At 41.1% G+C, this 23,650-nt stretch overlaps 1 protein-coding gene across 1 annotated transcript in view; it reads right to left on the bottom strand.

Annotated features, from left to right (window-relative positions):
* Window positions 1–23,650, bottom strand: part of ACSL3 (acyl-CoA synthetase long chain family member 3) — a 128,937-nt gene that overhangs the window by 33,808 nt on the left and 71,479 nt on the right. Inside the window, exons 4-9 of the mRNA XM_073625955.1 lie at window positions 21,804–21,913; window positions 13,911–14,043; window positions 12,334–12,484; window positions 9,549–9,672; window positions 6,399–6,470; window positions 2,658–2,797 (exon numbers count right to left, since the gene is read on the bottom strand). Of these exons, the coding sequence (XP_073482056.1) occupies window positions 2,658–2,797; window positions 6,399–6,470; window positions 9,549–9,672; window positions 12,334–12,484; window positions 13,911–14,043; window positions 21,804–21,913 (730 nt within the window). The remainder of the gene's footprint in view (window positions 1–2,657; window positions 2,798–6,398; window positions 6,471–9,548; window positions 9,673–12,333; window positions 12,485–13,910; window positions 14,044–21,803; window positions 21,914–23,650) is intronic.

Genomic DNA, 23,650 nt, shown 5'->3' with positions numbered 1-23,650 from the left:
TATACGCTTATTGCTATTTTTTTTTTTTTTTTTTTTTTACTAAAAATATGTAGCAGAATACATATTGGCCTAAACTGATAAATAAGGTTCTTTTTTAATATATATTTTTTTGGATCTGTCTGGGGCTGCATGAGTGATGCCGGCATTGGGGAGCTACAGTTCATTGAGGGAACCATGAATGCCAACATGTACTGTGACATACTGAAGCAGAGCATGATCCCCCTCCCTTGGGAGACTGGGCCGCAGGGCAGTATTCCAACATGATAACGACCCCAAACACACCTCCAAGACCACTGCCTTGCTAAAGAAGCTGAGAGTAAAAGGTGATGGACTGGCCAAGCATGTCTCCAGACCTAAACCCTATTGAGCATCTGTGGGGCATCCTCAAGCGGTAGGTGGAGCGCAAGGTCTAACATCCACCAGCTCCGTGATGTCGTCATGGAGGAGTGGAAGAGGACTCCAGTGGCAACCTGTGAAGCTCTGGTGAAATCAATGCCCAATAGGGTTAAGGCAGGGCTTAATATAACAAAATATTAACACTTTGGACATATTCACTTAGGGGTGTACTCACTTTTGTTGCCAGCGGTTTAGACATTAATGGCTTTGAGTTATTTTGAGGGGACAGCAAATTTACACTGTTATACAAGCTGTAGAATCACTACTTTACATTGTAGCAAAGTGTCATTTCTTCAGTGTTGTCACATGAAAAGATAGAAGAAAATATTTACAAAAATGTGACAGGTGTACTCACAACTAGAAGACTAATGCCGCGTACACACGATCGGACATTCCGACAACAAAATGTTCGAGAGGAGCTTGTTGTCGGAAATTCCGACCGTGTGTAGGCACCTTCGGACATTTTTTGTCAGAATTTCTGACAACAAAAATTTGAGAGCTGGTTCTCAAATTTTCCGACAACAAAATCCGCTGTAAGAAATTCCGATCGTGCGTACACAATTATGACGCACAAAATTCCACGCATGCTCGGAATCAAGCAGAAGAGCCGCACTGGCTATTGAACTTCATTTTTCTCGGCTCGTCGTACGTGTTGTACGTCACCGCGTTCTTGACGTTCCGAATTTCCGACAACATTTGTGCGACCATGTGCATGCAAGACAAGTTTGAGCCAACATCCGTCGGAAATAAATCCAGGATTTTGTTGTCAGAATGTCCGATCGTGTGTACGCGGCATTATTCTGCATTTTTCCATTTGTACTTCAGCCATTCCATGTCTACAGTACAGTGCAGTACACTGTGCAACAGCAAAAAACAAAAGTACTTTGTAAACCAAAGCGTTACAATAATGCTGGCATTTTGCACCTACATATTTAATAAAATCCGTCTGCACTAATCTAGAGCACAAAAAATATTGTGATCTCAGAGCCCAGAAGATGTGTCTACCCGGCAGGTCACTTCTGTTCTGTGCTATTACATAATGCTATAGGCAGCTAGGAGAGGCCATTGCACCGTGCATTGCAACAGTCCATTTTCTATGTGAACTCCAGACTTAATATAGAGCCATTAGCAGACCCAGACCAAGATAATCCACTTCCCTAGAATGCAGACAGGGACTCCTAAACTGAATACTCTGCTTATAATTTACTTAAACAGTCACGCCACTATGTCCCTCCCCATGGCCTCATCTTCCTTTCCCTGAAATGAACAGTCTCAAACATTGAGTCCTGCTGTTACTGCAATAACTTTTTGCACTACACTTCTCAACAGAAATCAAGAATAATGTGTAAAGGATATAATGTTTCCAATCTAAAATCCATGCTTTTATTCGAACACAGCACCAGCTATTAATGTTTTTGATGCATTACTTCTACCAAACATGCTTATAAATAAAAACAAAAGCCTGGTTTTAGCTAAAGCATTTTTGGGGGTTTGGCAACAGCAGGGAGGAGAGTTGGAACCGGTCAGATTTTTATAGCATTCCTAGAAGGGTACTTTGAAAAAATGAGCCATAATGGAAAAAAATGTGGGTCACACAGTTCACCCAAGTACCACGAGCAAATCATTCAGCAGGTATACAGTGGCAAGAAAAAGTATGTGAACCATAAAATGTGATCTGATGCTCACAACCATGGACAACACAATGTGCTTAAGCTGATAAAACTCAAACAATTGTGATTTTGCATATCTTTACTGAACACGTCCCTTAAACATTCACAATGCTGGAGGAAAAAGTAAGTGCACCCTTGGAGGGAATGCCTGGTCAAACCTCCTTTGGCAACAATTACTTTGAGCATGCTTTCGGTAGCTTTTTATGGCAAATTAAAGCAGAAAACCAGTTCATTCCAAGTGGTTTACACTTTTTCTTGCTACTGTATATCTAGTGTTTGGATGTCTCTTAAAACAAGCAGATATTTCCTAAAATAGTCAAACCACGGTGCCCATGTACATATTTAATTGTTCTGACTGTATATGTTTAGAAGGGAAAAAAACTGCATGTTCAGGAAATTAGAGGACTTACAATCATATTTATGTGAAGTATAAAAGGAAACAATTGCACATGCTAAATATATAGGGTCTACGTGGCCAACATTCTGTCACCAAGGCAAAGACTGAATACAGCCCCTTCCAGTGAGAGCACACATTATAAGAATCTATGTAAATAAGACTATTGAGACGCCGATGTGATGCCAATGGTGTACCTGTCACACAACGGGGTGCTGTATCCTCTGGAAATCTGCTTCATTTTGTAGTTGTAGGCAAGAGAGAAGAGACCTTTCTGAACCGCACTCATTGTGGCTACCTTACTCATAACATTCTTATAAATACGATCCATGATTTCCTATAAAAAGAGAAGAAAATCAAGTTTAAAAAAGAAATTTATCATATGGAAAGTGGCTAAAATGTTTAAAATGTTACTTAACACATGTATCTTTCCTCAAGAGTACGCACAAACATAAAAATACTCCCCTAAGATTGTGGTGAAAAGCAGACACAGGCACCAAAGTACAATAGGACACACAGTAACCAAACAAATGGCACAAGGTGGACACTGTAAAGCATACAGAATTCCCAGTACTTGTGCGCCTATCTTATTTCTTCTTAAAGTATCTCAAGGCAAAACCCTTTTCTTTTAAATTTTGGATAGTGCGACCCTCTGTCAAGCTTTGATAATTTTATAGCTATTGGATTATTCCTATTTTTTTGCCATCTGTATCCCCTGGTTTTTATTGTGGGATTTTTACCACTCTGTGTACGGTTGACCATTTTCATTGAAGAAAAAAAAAAAAAAGTTTTTTTTAAATTTAAATTGAATGGAAATCCAAAATGTATGCGTTGTCACCTGAACAAAAGATTTTTCAATGGGGACATCTGACTAAGAGGGGAAATCCCCTTCAATTTGGAAGATTTCTGTATGCAGGCCCCTTAACGGTTTACCTATTCTCTCCCCTTTTCAAAAACCCTTTATATATATTTTTTTTACATTTCTGTTTATTCAGCTTTTATATCATACATACAACAACCTCCGGGTTGCCAACATGGTAGTCATCCGACATTGTGGCCACGCAGGGCCCAAAAAAAAAGAAATAAAATCTAGAACACTCCTGACTAACATAGTCTACTAACTCCAACCTGTAAACACCCCGTCACAGCCGTTTCCTGGATGAGAATGAAGGCTGGGTTCTCACCCGCCAGTCTTATTTATAACGAACCCACCGCTGAGGTAGGCAGACAAACACCTATCAGGCCTCCAATCTTCCATGGTCATGCCGCCCTGCCACCACCCTCCACCCAGGAGAATCCCACTCTGTAAAATAATGACACCACTTGAGAAAGCCTAGACATTAAACATTTCCTGTCTATCCCACCGTACTATCCGATCCGTACCAGGCCTGCCATACCTTATCAAATTTCCTTCCACACCCCCTAGCCTTGTAGGTAGATTTATAGAAGGGCGTCATGTTATTCACCAACGTCTTCCAAAAAGCAAGGTCCGGAGCCCTCAGATGTTTCCATTTAAGCAATATGGCTTTTTTTGCGTAAAACAGAATGGTGAGCAATATTCTCAAAGCCCTGGTCTGAACCACCTCCTCCATCAATCCCAACAAACACACCCTTATAGTTAGAGGAATGGGGGTTGTGAGAAGGTCCGATACACAAGATAGGACCTCCTCCCAATATTGTCTGATGTGGGGGCAGTGCCAGAATATATGGCTAGCGTCGGCTGGGGAAAATGCACATCTCCAGCATTCCGCTGAAGCTGTCCCAAAAATCTTTGTAAACCTTGCTGAAGTATAGTAGCTCCTATGGAGGAATTTAAATTGAATCAGCCTATCTCTGGCTGATACCAGATGCCGAAAGGGTTGATTCCACACCTCATCCCAGTCCTCCAAATCCCTTTATATATAATTAAAAAAAACAAAAAAAAACACATTTCTATCTAGTCAAAGCTTACATTGAGCCAAGAATTATTTCCTTGCCTCCATGTAAAAACACAACACCAGAGTTTCCATTGGCCAACATAGTTGGGAAGGAGGAGTGGTGAGTCATCTGTCCCATATACCACCAAGTGGTAGGTATCTCAGGTATCTCACCTGCATGAGCAATGCACATATTCAAAATTTTATTAAAATTAATTTTAACTGAATTTTATTCAAAGCTATTAAAAAATAAATAAGAAAATAAAAAAGTATTGACATATAAAACTGTCCTAGAAGCCTCAATCACCCTGTTTGTCCTGATTAATGAAATGCCAAACATTTATATTTCATTCAGAATGTGTAAGTATTTCACAGAGATGATAAACGTGTAAAAAAAAAACAAGTAACATTGTAGTATACTTTCTTCCTCTACTCACTGTCAGAAAAATGATTCTAGAGAGCAGAGGAATACAAAGAAAGCTGTGTTTTCATAACCTTGCATTGTCACACAATTGCTGGACAATCGGGCACAATCTCTGGGACCCAGGATATTAGAACAGGCTGCTCCTGGAGATGACAGCATGCAAGCACAAATTACAGAGAAAGATGGACAGTAAATCTAAAGGGGTATTTTTTTTTTTTTTGCAGGGACCTTACATCTACCACAACAGTCAAGAATAGGTTAATGAATTATCAAAATATAATATAATTGCCTGCATCTCCCTTTATATTCACTTCATCAAGTAATGCCCTGAACAACAGTACTTAAAGTGTTACTAAACCCACAACAGAAAAATCAGTCTGTATATGCAGTAAAGCATGCTTGTTATACTCACTGTGGAACCTAAGGGGTTAATTTGGCAATGTATGTAAAAAGGCGGTTTAATCCAGTCTTCCGATCTTCCTCCTTCCACAGTCCCCAATCTATTTTCTGATAATACAGATCTAGGGGGCACTCTGCACATGATCAGTTTGGTGTGTATTGCTAGAGTTTTTTTTTTTGGGTGGAGGGCATGTGATCAGCACTGTCTAGACAGAGGGTTAGGGGTCTTGCAGTCTCACAGGACAGTCAGAGCAGAATAAAAATGCCTCCGACAAGCTTTAAACAGTGCTCGGCCAGACACTTATAGAAGTCACAAGACCGCTATATACTGCTGATGAGAAAAGGTATTTAGCAGTTTTTATTTACTAAAATAATTGCATTTCAATGTTCTGTGGGAGACCAGATATAGTGAATGCAGGGGCCTGGGTTTAGTAACACTTTAAACTTGGAGAGGAAGGGACAGCCCTGTGAGCCAATATGGGCTTGACCGCACTGCACAGTGTGGACAACCCTCCTGTCAGGAGTGACGACTTTACCAGTATCCTGCTGCTCCTTTACTGTCCAGTCAGCAGGCTGAAAAGGGAGACCATGAACAGGATGCATTGCTTAACTGCAGTTGAGGCCATAAACGCGGTTATGCAGTCTAGCAAAAGTTAATAAACTAGGAGATGGGCAGAACAAAGTCACAAATCCTTTGGCATGAAAAACAGATGTATGCATTTGAATTGTGTATTCAGTGGTCTGGATGAAATTCAGCTGTAAAAAGACCAAACTGACAAGGGGGCAGTAGCATAGAGGACACTGACAGCCAAGAACTGGCTGCACAGAAACAGATTTAGCAGGAAGGCAGGGAGGGACACTATGATTTTTTTCTTAAGAAATTCGAAAGAAAGCATAGCAGATTTAAACTGCATATGCTTGTAGTGCTCAATTAAAGTCTGATATTTTTTCTAACACATGGTCAGTGTGTGCAAGGAGGAGGCAGGAGACCTACTCAATAAGAAAACATCTGATGAATGCACAGCCGACCCATAAATCATCTCAGAGGCTTGGTGGAAATGGGTGTAAATATTTGTACCTGCATCATTTCACACACTGTGCTGTGAATCTGAACACTGAGTCAGTATAACGTCAGGGCTGCCAGTTTACAGTAATAGCATGAGGTGGTGATTATCTTTTTTTTTTAAAAAGCAACTTACTGGGACAGCAGCCATTAGGGTGGGCTGAAGCTCTGATGCGTCACCTTTGCTTCCTTTCTTGATTTTAGTAGACTAAAAAGAAAAAAAAAGCCCCATAAGTAACAGTTCCACAAGTGAAGGTGTTTATAAAGAATGACAGCTGCTGAATGTGAAGAAAATACAAGGTGACAGATTACAGAATGGTTTGCGTCATCTCAGTGCTCTATGGATTTTCCTAAAGTTATACACAGAACATGCTCACCGTTCATGTGATCAGCAGTCAAAGAACATTCCTCTTGAAGTCTTCTAGATTTACAGTAAAACACATGTCTATGTCTTGTGTAACAAGGAACCCAATGTTCCTGGACTATTCTATAGATTCTTACAAAAGACTGAGCCAAATACAGAAATTTAGACTGCGATGATGTGATAGGGTCTCCAGTTACAAAGACATTGCTCTCCAAGGCACTCCACACCCAGAGGAAATAAGCGCCAGAGCACATGGGCCGAAACAGAAGAACACGGTAACAGATTAAAAAAAAAAAAAAAAAAAAGTGATACCATATCAGAGGTGGTCTTATTCATTTTATTTCTATGCACATCATAGGAATCCCCTTAAAATGGTAAACTCATTTCACAGTACTGTTTGGGAAAATCACTATACATACATACATACACACACACACACACACACACACACGAGTAGACCCCTCCTTTTTATGAATATTTTATTATATCTTTTATGTGACAACACTGAAGAAATGACACTTTGCTACAATGTAAAGTAGTGAGTGTACAGCTTGTATAACAGTGTAAATTTGCTGTCCCCTCAAAATAACTAAACACACAGCCATCATTGTCTAAACCGCTGGCAACAAAAGTGAGTACACCCCTAAGTGAAATTGTCCAAATTGGGACCAAAGTGAATATTTTGTGTGGCCACCATTATTTTCCAGCACTGCCTTAACCCTCTTGGGCATGGAGTTCACCAGAGCTTCACAGGTTGCCACTGGAGTCCTCTTCTACTCCTTCATTGCCATATCACTGAGCTGGTGGATGTTAAGAGACCTTGTGCTCCTTCACCTTCTGTTTGAGGATGGTTATGTTGGAATACTGCCCTGCTGCCCAGTCGCCGAAGGGAGGGGATCATGCTCTGCTCCAGTATGTCAGAATACATGCTGGCATTCATGGTTCCCTCAATGAACTGTAGCTCCCCAGTGCAGTACTCATACAGCCCCAGACCACAACACACCCACCACCATGCTTGACTGTAGGCAAGACACACTTGTCTTTGTACTCCTCACCTGGTTGCTGCCGCACACGCTTGACACCATCTGAACCAAATACGTTTAATCTTGGTCTCATCAGCCTACAGGACATGGTTCCAGTAATCCATGTCCTTAGTCTGCTTGTCTTCAGCAAACTGTTTGCGGGCTTTCTTGTACATCATCTTTAGAAGAGGCTTCCTTCTGGGACGACAGCCATGCAGACCAATTTGATGCAGTGTGCGGAGTATGGTCTGAGCACTGACAGGCTGACCCCCCACCCCTTCCACCTCTGCAGCAATGCTGGCAGCACTCATACGTCTATTTCCCAAAGACAACCTCTGTATACGATGCTGAGCAAGCGCACTCAACTTCTTTGATCAACCATGGTGAGGCCTGTTCTGACTGGAACCTGTCCTGTTAAACCGATGTATGCTCTTGGCCACCATGCTGCAGCTCAGTTTCAGGGTCTTGGCAATCTTCATATAGCCTAGGCCATCTTTATGCAGAGCAACAATTTTTTTTTTCGGATCCTCAGAGTTCTTTGCCATGAGGTGCCATGTTGAACTTCCGGTGACCAGTATGAGAGTGAGAGCAATAAAACCAAATTTCACACACCTGCTCCCCATTTACACCTGAGACCTTGTAACACTAACGAGTCACTGGGAGGGAAAATGGCTAATTGGGCCCGATTTGGATATTTTCACGTAGGGGTGTACTCACTTTTGTTGCCAGCGGTTTAGACATTAATGGCTGTGTGTTGAGTTATTTTGAGGGGACAGCAAATTTACATTGTTATACAAGCTGTACACTCACTACTTTACATTGTAGCAAAGTGTCATTTCTTCAGTGTTGTCACATGAAAAGATATAATATAATATTTACAAAAATGCGAGGGGTGTACTTACTTTTGTGAGATACTGTGTGTGTGTACTTTTTTTTATGTAGAAAATATTGCAGATCAGGTCAAACATTTATTTTTCAAGCTCCATTAATGATCAATGCCAACACATCCATCTGGAAACACTTAAAGAGGAACTGCAGTCTGCTCACATAATTTGTAATAAAAACATCTTTGCCATTCTGAAGCTTCCCTCCAACCACTTTGATTAATATATATATATATATATATATATATATATATATATATATATATATATACACATACACACATACATACATACACACACACACACACATATATACACACATCTGTACTTGCCAAATATGCTGCAGAAATCTCCCTCCACCGAGTCTAGCTGCATCCATTTTAACTGTGGGCAGCTGAAGCTGCTGCCTGTTCACTTCCTGGATTTATACAGACACACACCTCCAGCTCTGCAGCTCTCACTGGCTCTCTTATGACCCATCCCCCAACCCTTCCTGGCAAATTCTCACGAGAGAGAGCGAGCAAGAAAGAAATAAAGAGAAAGAGAGCTGTGCATGATGTCATAAGCCTAGGCTAATGACCACACAAGAAACAGGAGGTGGGCTGTATAAAGTATTTACTGGCAGAAAAAAAGGTTTTAAAGTTAAAAAAAGGTCAGAAGATTTAATAGATAGAAAGTTGAAAAAAAAAAAAAAAAAGTGACTGAAGGTCTGATTTAAAGGCTAATTCTACCTTTTGCAAAAAAGAAAAAAAATCTGCATTTATTATTTTTTGCAAATGGGCCTGCAAAGCATTGTAATCATGACCAGAGAATAATGTTGCAATGCACAGGCTCTTCCTCCAGCTGGGGACACAGTCAGAAAGGTGGTGGGGGATTCGAGGTGCAGGCCTGCTTGCAACCATGCTACACTCTAAATATGGGGGTAACATGGTCTAAAAAGAAGATGGAGTTAACCTTTCAGAAAGGGGTATCAGAATGCTCTGTTAAATGTCCCTTGAAGTAACAATGCAACTTACCTGATCTGAGAGCGTCTGTGGTGAAGAATAGCCCACTCCACATCCACGGGACAGGCACACCAACTCAGCACTTAATTCCAACACATGTGCTAAAGGCAAGTAACCAATGTATGTGTCTCGCTCTCTGTAATATGGAGAAACAGGTTCATTGCTACATTGTAATATGTAACCTTGCCACAAGATAAACTTTTACTATCCCAATAAGAAAAACATACTTTACAAAGGAAGGAGATTGGTTTGGGAAAGGGCATTTCTAAGGTCTCCTAAAAGCCTCTATCACAGCTCTGAGGTCACTGAACTCTGCAACATTGTGAAGATGGTCTCCCATAAAGAAGACTGTTCTGTGCAACATTTGCAGTGCTGCACTGTTAATTTCCCAAAAATCACACATATCCTATTCTACCTACAGTACAAATGTGTAAGCTAGTACATTTTACAGGGGTGCTGTTAAACCCCTGTCACCACACAGTTTACATAGGAGTCATCTAAGAAACATGCTTTTATTGTAAACACAGGTTTTTTTTTTTTTTTTTTGTCTTTTTCCAAACTCAACTTTATTATCAATAGAAGTCATGTTATACAGAAGTATTACAGAGTAAAGGTACATAAGAAGTAATATAGTGATTTGAAGTAGAGTTCGTGGCACATTGAACATCTATTCAATACTATACAGCAAGTTCAACTTTTCTGTTAATGTACAAAATTATGACAGAACCGTAAATAATCAATCTCTAATAGTAAACAATCAAACAGGAAAGTCTGCGCCCAGAGTCGAGTCAGTAAGCGTGTTTTGTTTTGGGGACCCAACTAGGTCTACGATTGTTTTGTGCGGTGATTAAATCAATAGGAAAGTAAATCATTCGGGGAGCTTATGCGTTATCATTTGTCAAACACAGGTTTTTTAATACATGTATGGATTCAATGCATCCAAAATGTCTTAAAGGGGGACTCCTGCCAGAATGTTTTACCTTACTTTTGAATAGATTGGAAATATGTTCATATTCACTTCTCTATTAGTTTTTTATGGCTGTCTGCAACACCACTGGGAAGATTTCTCTGCTCTTCCTATCCCATCGCCATTGATCCAGAAAGTAAGTGGAAGCCTCCAGCTGGGTCACTGACAAAAACCTAAAAACAAGAACCTAGCCTGTAGCTGTACCCTTGGCCAACTCCAGGCCTCTGGGGGGGTTGTATTTAGATATTATTTTTCGAACTTCAAAAATCAGTATCTTATTCTTTTTGTGTTCCGACTACAGTAGTGAATGAATTGCCCTACTTCCTGTCGTAACTGCTGTAGCTAGAACAGAAAGTTAAACATTTTGGGTATTTCTCGGATTTAGGGAAGAAATAAAACCTTAAAGATGATGTAATCAATCATAGATTAAGCATACAAAAAATAAAATAAAATTTGACTGAAGCACCACTAACAGTTTTACAAAGTGTCATTTTTCATCCACTGACAGAAGTGTTTCATTGAGTAAGGACACCAATATTCATCACAGAGAGATATTCGTTCCAAGGCTGCATTCACACTACAGCATTTTGAATCATGGGCAGATTTTCTGCAAATCTGCCCGCGATTTGATAGCGTCGATGTGTGAATGACAAATCGCAGGACTCGCATTTGAATGACACCTCAAATCGCGGTGCGGATCTGCTGTCCGCATCGCATGTCCCCCCCAAAGTAGCTGCTGAACTTTTTTTGGCAACATGCTTCCCGCGATGCGCATTGCCGCGCGACAATCGTGGCAGACCCGCACCACGATTTAAGGTGTCATTCAAATGAATAGCATCTCAAATGCGAGTGTCGTGATTTGTCATTCACACATTGGCGTCATCAAATCACCGGCAAATCTGCCCGCGATTCAAAGCGCTGTGATGTGAATGCAGCCTAAGCCTTAAGGGCCCTTTCACACGGATGTGTACAGGCTCCGTTTTGCTCAGCGGGGGATCGCTCCATCGATCCCCGCTGAGCAGGCAGATGACAGGTCTGTCTCTGCACACTGTGCAGGGACCAACCTGTCAAGAGTGCTGCTCTCCTCTATGGGGGATCAGATAAAGACAGACCGTAGAGTCAGTTTTCATCCGATCCGATGACAGATGGAAAAGTAGGGTTTTCCTCCGTCACACTTTAGCGGATCGGATGTCAGCAGACATGTCACCGCTGACATCCGTCGCTCCATAGACCTGTATGGAGCGTCCGTTCAGGTCCGCCTAAAAAACTGACAGGCGGACCTGAACGGTCCGCCTGTGTGAAAGGGGCCTTACACAGCTATCAAATAAGAGCATAAAAAAAATTGGGGTAGGCGTGTCTAATTTTTACGTGTAACATAAATTCCTGCAATTTTTTTTATACCGATTTTCTAAATGCTGTGGGGTATATAAGATCGCAGCCAATAAAAAATGTGTTACCATTAAAAACACAAATTTAAAAGTTACCAACATAACAGACATTTTCCAGTAAACCTCATAATAGGATAAATTGTGACTTGGGGGTGAGGGGGAATAGAACAATGGTACCTTTCACTGCATAGTAACAAAATCATTCTAATTTTCTAGAATGACTGACAGTGTTCACTCCCTACAGAATTACAGAATATTGGTTTCCTTGCATATGTAACCACACATAGCATTTACATGTTACAAACAGCATATCTGGCATGTACAAAGATAATAAGTGTACAACTCAGAGTACCTGGCAGGCTGGTATTATGAACATAACATTCACTTGACAAAACACTGCAATATATCAGTATTGTACTTGCTGAGCTGTAAGCTGTCATACCCCAGGTTTGTTATCCTCTGTGCCATGCCGGTTATGCCAGCAATGATATTGCTGTGAGAGATCATCACTCCTTTGGGAATGCCTGTAGACCCACTTGTATACATAATCACAGCGATGTCGCTTGCCTTTGGAGAGGAGCGATGCTGGTTTGCTGAAAGACAAAAACATAGCTCAATATAAAAATGTTTAAAGTATCTAAAGCCAAATAACTTACTTTTTTTGTTGGTTTTGGATAGAGCTTAGATTGGTAGGAATTTTATTGCCATGTGTGTCCCAGTTAGGGAAAAGTATCCTTTCCATCTGTCCTGTTGACCACTGTCATTAAGACGGAAATTCATTGGAAAATCCAAAAACTGAGTGGTCACCAAAACAGGACTATAGGGAGAAGTCTTTCAGTTGGTACACTTGTTCTGGGGACTATGAAGCACAGATTTCTCTTACTTTGAAGAGATTTTGCCTCAATTCCTGCTATGCATATAGGGCATGAAAGAAGGAAGTGAAGGAAAATCTCTCCAATGGGACACAGATGGCGTAAGTCAACAGGGGCAAAAACCTGATCATCTGGATCCCGAAGCTGCTTCAGAGTAGGTAAGTATAGCGATCTTTTCTTTACAGGGTTACATAGATAAGGCTTAGAATGGGGTGAGAGTAGGTTTAAAATTAGTCCAGGTCCAGGATATATAGAGATACCACCCTGAGCATTGCTAACTAGGAGAACAAGTGCTGTAAGCGTGTCAAACACCAGCTGAAGCTGGGAACTATAATCGTGACTGAGATGATCAGGGTTGTGTAATGTGTACCAGATGTATGGGCTTTGAGACTGCAACATCTGGTCACACGGAACAATACTCCTCTAACATCATATTAAAAAGGGGGATGGGTGGGATGTACCCAGTTCATCACTTGCTTGAAGGATCCTATATTTCCTGCTGTGCAAGGAAGCTTAATATCAGGATATCTAGATTTGTTTTTACTTCTTGGGAATTAACCCACTACTGCAATTATAGCAACAAGGGTTAAGGTAATGTTTTTTTTTTTTAACTAGATCGCAGAAAGTTATTATTCAAGAAATAGTTGGATAAAGAACGTTAAAAAGGGGGGGGGAATTTTTTTTTTTTTTGAGCATCCTTTCTTGCACGTTTTACTGAATGTTTCCATTGATGGGTACATGACTTCCAAAACTAAAGCAAGATTCCCTGTGCCACCTCCAACACTAAATATCCAATGGTTATTAGTGCCTGGTGTCTGATGAAGATCCTAGGCCAGGGCTCTTCAAGTTATACGAAAGGGCCAGTTTATTGTCCTTTAGACTTTAGGGGGGGCTGGGCTGTGGCCAGTGTGAGTAAATCATGCCACATCATTGGTGTCAGTGGAAGAAATGGTGCTCCATCACTAGCGTCAGTGGGAGGAATAGTGCTCAAAAAGGGCCAGATAAAGGCAAGCAAAGGGCCACACTTTGGAGACCACTGCCCTAGGCTGTCATCTTCCTAATCATTTTCACATACTCAATACCAACAAAGAATGCAGATAAGGCAGCCTATGACCTATGCCAGCAATTGACAAACCTTGTGACTCACCTTGCCTTGCTCCTAGAGCCTGTACTGAACCCATACTGTGCACAGTGATATTATTGGGATAGATAGTCTGCTGTGTAGTGCTGCCATCGACCAAGATGATATGCCTCAGGAGAGGAACCTGGGGAAGTATACTCTGTACAAAGAAAAAAAAAATTGAATTAAATAACAGTACAGAGAAGGAAATTGCTTAGCCGAAATACTGACTGGATACAATCATTATACAGATAAAATCTCCAGGTGATCTGCAGTGTGAGAATAATGACCTATGTCAACAGGATTTTGTTCACACCAGATGGGTTTTGCATTCCCATTTAAAGGAGAAGTTTACCTTTGGGAACATGTAACATGTTCCCAGTGCTGGAGCTTCCACCCGTTACCCCCCTCCCTGTGGCAGTAGTATGGAGGGAAGTTCCCCGTACCTGCTGCCACCGTTTGAAAAACAGCATGGCCGTGCGGGGCTCCGCCCACCCGGCTGCATCATTTAGACACACAGCTTCCTTTGTCTGAATCAACTGCAAGCCCCGACATCCTTAGCAGCTTGTAGCTGTGGACCGCTGTGGTAGTTTGAGGGCTCCTGTCAGGGAGTACCGGCTTACCCGATACACTGACAGTGTGGAGGAGACCTGCATGGCATCAATGATCGGCTGATCGCTGGTGCATTGCTTTACAGGTGTCTAACACAAAATTTATTAAAATGCACATTTTGTTACTTGCAAAAAAAAAATCATCCATGTATTATTTATTCTGAAAAGGTGAACTTAAAGGTTAAGTCTATAGGAATGAAATCCCTCCCACCCAGGAGAAGACTGTGATCATCACTAGCGGCTATAGCAGCTGCTTGCAATAATCATAAGCGAATCCGGCAACTTGGTACATTCAGCCTGCCCACTAATGGTTCACTGAAGCAGTCGAGATTTGAACAGCGTATGGCCAGCTTAACACTTTGAAAAGACTAGTACAAGGGGAAAAGTTGGACACTCCAGTAGGTTTCACTTTGAGGATTTAAAGCCCACTCTTCATGGCATCATCCAGAACAACTTTGGCAATCAAACAATAAAGATCACCTCATTGAGAAGCATTCACCAAGATAACTTGTGATTGAATAATAGCTTGAAGAGCCATTACTGAAAACCTGTACACAAACCCAGGTCTTTCAACTTGAATTGGCAAGTTTGTATTAAGAAGACTAAGACTAATACTTCACATGGTTCCCCATGGTTCCCCATAAATTCCTATCCAACTATATGTGAACGAACTCAGGCAAGGAAGGTAGCCGACAATTTATCAAATTTTACTTACCAAAGAAGCAATATGCTTTTCTTGGAACAAACTGAGAGGTATAACAAATATTTACCATACTAATTTGGTGAATAGGAACTTTATAGTGACCACAGTTCTTCGTTTACAGAGAACCAGTCAGAATATAGGTATTTGTAAGAACTTACAGTCTTAAGTGAATTTAAAGGATAAGTTTACCTCTGGCACTTGTCCACACCCGTCCAATCCCCTATGACGGCAGGCACAGGATCTTCTACCCCAACTTCCCATTTTTTGCCTGAGTACGATGAAATGACACAAGAAAAACCTATTCTTTCATCCCTATAACCAAATGCAAAACCTTTTGTTTTTAGTTTTGGATAGAGTGGAGAGGGATTAGAACACCTGTCAGGTCTTTATTGCTGTCTGTGCCCCTGCTAGGAAGATTCACTCCATTTGTCCTGTTTACCATTATCACCGGAAGTGAACGTAAAAGAAAATTCCGTACAGGCAGACAGTTAATGGAGAGCAGGAAGATCAATGAACTACACAAGAGCTCACCAGCGCAAAGGGAGAGCAAACGTCTTGTAGCTCCCAATGAACTGAGGGCGCTGGTGAGCTCTTGTGTAGTACATTGATCTTCCTGCTCTCCATTAACTGTTTGCCTGCACGGAATTTTCTTTTACTTTCATTTCTGGTGATAATGGTAAACACATAGGACAAATAGAGAGGGTGAATCTTCCTAGCAGGGGCACAGACAGCAATAAAGACCTGACAGGTGTTCTAATCCCTCTCAACCCTATCCAAAACTAAAAAGAAAGGTTTTAAGCTTAATTTTTGTTTGACAGGAAAAATGCATGTAAATAATCAAAAATAAAGCAATCCATGTTATGTATGGCCGTACTGTCATAACAATTTAAGAGCATGATTTCAGATTATTACAGTTCTCTTTAAAAATGACAGCATTGCCACTAAACAGATATTTCTTGCACTGGTAAGACTCCAAAATATACATAAAAGACCACAGACTGAAGGACTGTGCGGAGACTGTTTAGATATAGAGCAAGTACAATTAGTATAAAACAGAATTTGTATATATGGGCTGTTAAAGCTTGGAAGCATTTAGCTTACAGGAACGTTAATACATGAAAACAAAAGAGCACCTTCAGGTCAGAACACTCAAGGTACAGATAGGACTGTTTACATGAAATAAAACATAGCTGTACTGAGTGAGCACTCAGCAAGAATAATTCAACTGGTGGATTCACAAACAAGTCTAAAACATGGCAAGACTAACAAAAGCTAGCTTTCGGCATTGCCACTTCACGTCTAACAGACGCCGAATAATCTTCTTTATCAAGTGTCTGAAATAAATGACGTCTGTGCTGCCTATAGTGACCAAGAACCCCCCTTTCATGTATTTTAATATTTAGCAAAAAAAGTAAACAAGAGAAATCTAGTTACAGTGGACAAAACAAAAAGCTAAGTGTACTAGATGGCCAAAAAGTTAGAGGGGTTTTTAAACTAGGCAACGGGGGGAGGGTCCAGAGGTAGAGATAGTCAGCGTGGAACATATTCCAGAGGGTAGTATTGGGGGCATTAGTGATAGATTGACCAAAGCACATAAACCCAAGGTAAGTAAGTATAGTAGCAAGTCCTAGTTGCAATCTCGGAACACCCAATAAGAGGATAATATGCGACCGGTCTAAATTACGTGGCATGTTCACCGATGCCAGGAGAATGGCGGATAAGATGGGTGAACTAGAGATACTGTTGTACGAGGAAGATTTGGATTTTGTGGAAATTTCAGAGACCTGGTTCAACAGCTCTCATGATTGGCTGGCAAACATTCAAGGGTATACCCCTTATCGCAGGGATAGAGGAGGGTAAAAAAAAGGGGGAGGGGTATGCCTATATATCAAGAATAATGTACAAGTGAATGTGAGAGATGACATCACTAAGGGAGCTAGGGAGGAGGTGGAATCCTTATAGGTAGAGCTCCAAAAGGGATGAAGCCAAGGAGAAATAATACTGGGAATATGCTATAGGCCCCCTAACCTGAGGGAGGAAGGGGAGACAGATCTATCACAATTTGGATTAGCAGCAAGGATGGGAAGTGTTATCATAATGGGGGATTTTAATTAACCAGACAGACTGGGCGTTCGGGAACCGCGCATTCATCTAAGGCTCGCCAGTTCCTAAATGTCTTGCAGGACAATTTTATGGGTCAGTTGGTAGATGCACCAACTAGAAATAAAGCGTTACTGGATCTACTGATTACCAACAATACGGACCTGATCACGGATGTGGAAATACGGGGCAATTTAGGTAACAGCGATCACAGGTCAATTGGCTTTAGTATAAAATCACACAAATAGGAAACATAAGGGGAATACAAAGACACTGAATTTCAAAAGAGCCAACTTCCCTAAACTACAAACCTAGCTAGAAGGCATAAATTGGGATAAAATCTTAGGAACAAAGAACACGGAGGAGAGATGGGTTTGCTTTAAGAGCATATTAAATAAAGGCATTAGCCAATGCATCCCACTGGGTAATAAATTTAAAAGAGCGAATAAAAGTCCTGGATGGCTTAACTCCAATGTAAAAATGCATATAAAAGCAAAGGAGAAGGCCTTCAAAAAATACAAAGTTGAGGGATCATCATCAGCAGTCAGACTTTTTAAACAATGCAACAAGAAATGTAAGGGTGCAATAAGGACAGCTAAGATAGAACATGAAAGACACATAGCGGAGGAGAGCAAAAAAAAAAAAAAAATTCCAAAGAAATTCTTGTAAACAGTAAAAAAAAGGGAGCACAGACCATATTGGCCCCATAAAGAATGAGGAAGGACTTCTGGTTACAAAGGATGGGGAGATGGCGATGGTATTGAATTTATTCTTCTCCTCAGTCTTCATGAGGGAATCGGGGGGCTTCAGTAACCAAAACTGCAGTGTTTATCCTCATGACACATCACAGGAAGCACCTCCATGGTTAACAGAGGACAGAATTAAAATTAGACTTGGGAAACTTAACATTAATAAATCACCGGGACCAGATGGCTTGCACCCGAGAGTACTTGGGGAACTCAGTCAAGTAATTGCCAGACCATTGTTCCTAATTTTTACTGACAGTCTACTGACTGGAATAGTATCAGCTGATTGGAGAAAAGCCAATGTAGCACCAATATTTAAAAAGGGCCCCAAATACATCCCTGGGAATTACAGACCAGTTAGCCTAACATCAATAGTATGTAAATTCTTGGAGGGGATGATAAGGGACTATACACAAGATTTTAGTAATGAGAACGGTATCAATAGCAGTAATAAGCATGGATTCATTTAGAATCGTTCTTGCCAAACCAATCTATTAACCTTCTATGAGAAGGTGAGTTGCCATCTAGATAAAAGGAAGGCCCATAGACGTGGTGTTTTTTCTGGATTTTGCAAAAGCATTGGACACAGTTCCCCATAAACGTTTACTGTACAAAATAAGGTCTGTTGGCATGGACCATAGGGTGAGTACATGGATTGAAAACTGGCTACAAGCGTGAGTTCAGAGGGTGGTGATAAATGGGGAGTACTCGGAATGGTCAGGGGTGGGTATTGGGGTCCCCCAGGGTTCTGTGCTGGGACCAATCCTGTTTAATTTGTTCATAAATGACCTGGAGTATGGGGTAAACAGTTCAATCTCTGTATTTGCGGACGATACTAAGCTAAGCAGGGCAATAACTTCTCCGCAGGATGTGGAAACCTTGCAAAAAGATCTGAACAAATTAATGGGGTGGGCAACTACATGGCAAATGAGGTTCAATGTAGAAAAATGTAAAATAATGCATTTGGGTGGTAAAAACATGACTGCAATTTATACACTGGGGGGAGAACCTCTGGGGGAAATCTAGGATGGAAAAGGACCTGGGGGTCCTAGTAGATGATAGGCTCAGCAATGGCATGCAATGCCAAGCTGCTGCTAACAAAGCAAACAGAATATTGGCATGTATTAAAAAGGGAATTAATTCTAAGAGATAAAATGATAATTCTCCCGCTCTACAAGACTCTGGTCCAGCCGCACCTAGAGTATGCTGTCCAGTTCTGGGCACCAGTCCTCAGGAAGGATGTACTGGAAATGGAGCAAGTACAAAGAAGGGCAACAAAGCTAATAAAGGGTCTGAAGGATATGAGTTACAAGGAAAGGTTGCGAGCACTGAACTCATTCTTTCTGGAGAAGAGACGCTTGAGAGGGGATATGATTTCAATTTACAAATACTGTACTAGTGACCCCACAATAGGGATAAAACTTTTTTGCGGAAGGGAGTTTAACAAGACTCGTGGCCACTCATTAAAATTAGAAGAAAAGAGTTTTAACCTTAAACTACGTAGAGGGTTCTTTACTGTAAGAGTGACAAGGATGTGGAATTCCCTTCCACAGACGGTGGTCTCAGCGGGGGGCATCGATAGTTTCAAGGAACTATTAGATAAATAAGCACCTGAACAACCACAACATACAGAGATACAGTATACAAAAGTAATACTGACATATAATCACACACATAGGTTGGACTTGGGTCTTTTTTCGACCTCACCTACTATGCAACTATACGTTTAGTAAAGACCAACTTTAATTTAAACAAAGGAACATTTAGAGCTGCTGGTTTGATTTTTGACTTTTTTCCACTTGTCCCCCAGCTTCCTAACTTGTGACCAGAATGGCAGGTGAAGTAAAATGTCACCAACGTGGACACACATAATTAGAGAATGGCAAATGTAACTTACCAATAAACTCCAATTTGGGAGTACAGTGCAGGACAGGAAGTCATAGACCATGGGTTAAATGCTACTGTCTTTAGATGACTGGACACTGGCAAATGCTTTGCTGGGAACAGCCCAGCACATCTTCGTATACATGCATCCCAAATGATGAAATTTACTGGTAAGTGAAAGTTCCAATTATCAGTACAGCCCAGAAAGTCACAGACCCTGGGACGTCCCCAAGCAATAAACGGAGGGGAGTGCAACATAAACAGCAGCAACAAGACTACATTATCTAATAGTCAACTAAACCTAAACACTCAGCTAACTGCTTGAAGCGCCATGTGGCAAAGCAGAGGCGTGAAGACCCACCCGGTAAAACTTTGAAAAAGTATAAAAAAAAAAACAGTATGACCAGGTGGTGGCCTTGCAAACCTGAAAAACAGATGTCTGATCTTGAAAGGCCCAAGAAACACAGATCTGGTGGGAGGAACCCTTCATGGCACAAGCTCTGGAAATGAGCTACCCAGAAATAATAGAAGACGTAGCAGGATGTCTCTTGTTGGGACCTTCAGGTAGGACAAAGGTAGATTTTCTCACCTTGAGATGAGAACAGCAGAAGTACCTACATCACTTGTGCTTGAGGAAATTTAGCATTAAAATAATGTTAAAGTGGAACCAAAGGAGATAAACTTTCCTCTTCTCTAACGCTCCAGGTCTTGTCAGTATCTTCTTCTGGGGTGCTGGCCTTCACATATTAGTTGAAATAACTCCTAAACATGCACTGGAGTCTGTCATCCTGACACACCGGGACCATGCTGGCAATGTAAGCTGAGCTCCATGTGTGTAGCTCAGTTTACATGCTGCAGATGACTGGACAGTTAGGTATATTTTACTGTGGTGTCCGTTTATGAAGCAGTGATCAGCGGTGATCCCAAGGATCGCCGCTGATCACAATCCATAAACAGTTTATGAAACAGAGATAATCGGAGGGAGAAGGGTTTGAACTTGTTCTCCCGTCGATGATCTCTGCACATGAAGAATCCTCATCGAATGACACAGTAACGGCCAGTTTATGAGGCTGCGATCTCATCACTTCACTGGCGATCTGAGTGAGAATTCACACCCCCCGATTCACCAGCTCAGAGGTGGAGAATCGGGGAGTGAAGAGGAAGTCTCTGGGGATCTGAGGGGGTAGGAGGAAGATTTTTAACTTCCTGATACCTCGTTCAGACCCCCCAACACTGTAACCATGTCCCCCTGTCATATTTGTGTGTATATTAACCACACCGTCTGTCAGTGTACTGAGCAGTGATAATTTATCACTGCTTAATAAACTGACATCTCTGTATTTCTGTGTATTTCTGCTACTGTAATCTCGTAAAGTCTCACGAGATTCCAGTATCAGGGGGCATTCTCCAGCATTTGAAGTGTTTGTAGATCACTTCACACCTCCAAAGGTGAAGCAATCTACTCCACTTCATAAACTGGCACACAGAGGAGAAAGATCTCCACTGTGAATGCCAGAGAACGAAGCAGTGAATAGATTTCACTGCTTCATAAAAGGACACCTCAACGAGAGATATGTGTCGTTTCTTCTGCAATAATGGCCTGCCTGCTCTGTTGAAAAAAAAAGCCTTCAGTTCTGGTTTAAAACAAAATGTGCTGCTAATATGCTAAGGTCAAAAAACATTTACATCTCCCCACAAGTCTAAGTGCTGATTTTTAATTTAAGTTGGTTTCTACACAACAGAACTCCCTGAATGTTGGTGCTCTACAGGCACTCCAGAAGACAACTAAAAGATAAGTGCGGGCACATCCTACAAACTGCTGGCTAAAAACATTTGTAATGACCAGCACACAAATACTTGACTGCATGAATATTACCTTTAATTTTGATTGAAGAAGCTCCTTACTGGTAATTATGTGGGTTACTTCGGTTTCTGCAAGCCCATGGGCAATAGCCGAACCACCCAACGTTGAATACAATGTGACAACTACAAAAAAGGAAAAAAAAAACAAACAAAATTAGCTTTTGCTGACATGACAGAAACAGCAACATTCGCTGAATACTATGGCCAACCACTTACTTAGTTTTATTAATGAGCAGAGCAAATGTATCTATTATCATTAAACGGAAATGTACTGTTCACACACACAAAAAGTTAAAATGTTACTACATGATAATAAAAATCAACAATATTATGAGTATTGGATCTACGTCAACTTCACTGTTAACTTCACTGTCGTGGGTGCAGCACTTCGTCTACATTTCAAAAAAATCTGTTTCTTCTACTCCATTCTCTTTTTACTAAACTTGTATTACCAAATTTATGAACTACGGCAGCATCCTTTTATACATATTTCCCTGTGTTTTCTAAATGGCTTAAAGCAGATCTCAAGGTTTCATTTAACTTACAAATCATTCATTTGAACCAGCTTGGTCCAAGACGAACAATGCATTCACGAACAGAGGCAGTAGCGTTGTGCCTTGTATAAACTGTATGTAGACCCTGCTATCTACAGTTTACAGAGCTGTATTCCAGCAGCGGGACAAGAGCTTCCCATCCCACTCCGGGAACAAAATCAAGTTGGGCAGAGAGCTGCTCAGCCAATCATAGGAAGCTTTATATTCTATGAATAACTACAATGGTTTCTCTGATTGGCTGAGTCACAAGACTACTATAGCGCTGCCTAAAGCACTGGTTAAAGATTGTAGGAGGAGTTTTCATTCTATGAGGTTGCATGACCTCTGACATTCTGTCTGGACAGTGCTGATTGGCCTTGTGCCGATCACATGTACCTTCCCAAAATAGAAATTTAAAAAAAAAAAACCATTGTAAAAAAAGGGAAATAAAAACGCTAGAAATGCACACCAAACTGAGCATGTGCAGAGCGCCTCCAAGGCTCTGTACTAACAGGGGATGGATTTAGGACAGTGGAAATAGGGAAGGCTCAGAGAAGCCAGAATCAAACAGCCTTTTTATACAATGTGCAAGGCTGACCCCTTAGGCTCCACAGTGAGTATAACAAGCATGCTTTACTTCATGTACAGACTAATTTTACTGTTGTGGGTTTAGTATTAACTCTATATCATCAACAACAGATAACGTATTGCTTTACAATATAAAAAGAGAGACAGTACAGTTACAATACAATAAAATACAAGAGGGTTAAAGTGTTTGTCAACCCCAAAAAAAAAAAAAAAAAAAAAAAAAAAAAAATATTGTACAGATCCTGGTCCCTTAAAGCAGATTACACAGCACAGTGCTTGTGCTGTGTAATCTGCACCCCTCTAAACTGTAAAAAAAACTCCCTGAACCTGGCACTTCCTGTACTGACTCTCTATACTGACCACGAAAATCAGGGTTGCTCAGCCCTGACCACCATGGTCAGAGTATGTCCCTGCATCATACGCTGTCCCCTCTGCTTTCCTCTCTCCCCCCTCATCCCCTCCTTCCTGCCTGTCATCTCCCTCTGTGTCTGTCCCCGCCCCCCACTGCTACTCTTAATAAAAAAAAAAAAAAAAGGTACAATTGTCACTGCCAGCCCCTCTATTAGAGGCTGGCATAGCACACTATGTTAGTCGTTTTCAAAAACGAGCATTCTAGATATCGAATTGAAAGCCATCTTCAGGCCGGTCACGTGTGACCGTAGTCTTGTGACTATCAGTTCCTGGTTAAAGCTTGTAAGAGAAGGAGTTTTCATACTGCACTGGCTGTCCTACCATTATC

This window comes from Aquarana catesbeiana, linkage group LG04 (assembly GCF_042186555.1).
Source record: "Aquarana catesbeiana isolate 2022-GZ linkage group LG04, ASM4218655v1, whole genome shotgun sequence".
In the NCBI taxonomy this organism is placed as follows: domain Eukaryota; kingdom Metazoa; phylum Chordata; class Amphibia; order Anura; family Ranidae; genus Aquarana; species Aquarana catesbeiana.
This window is presented reverse-complemented; position numbering and strand designations above follow the sequence as displayed.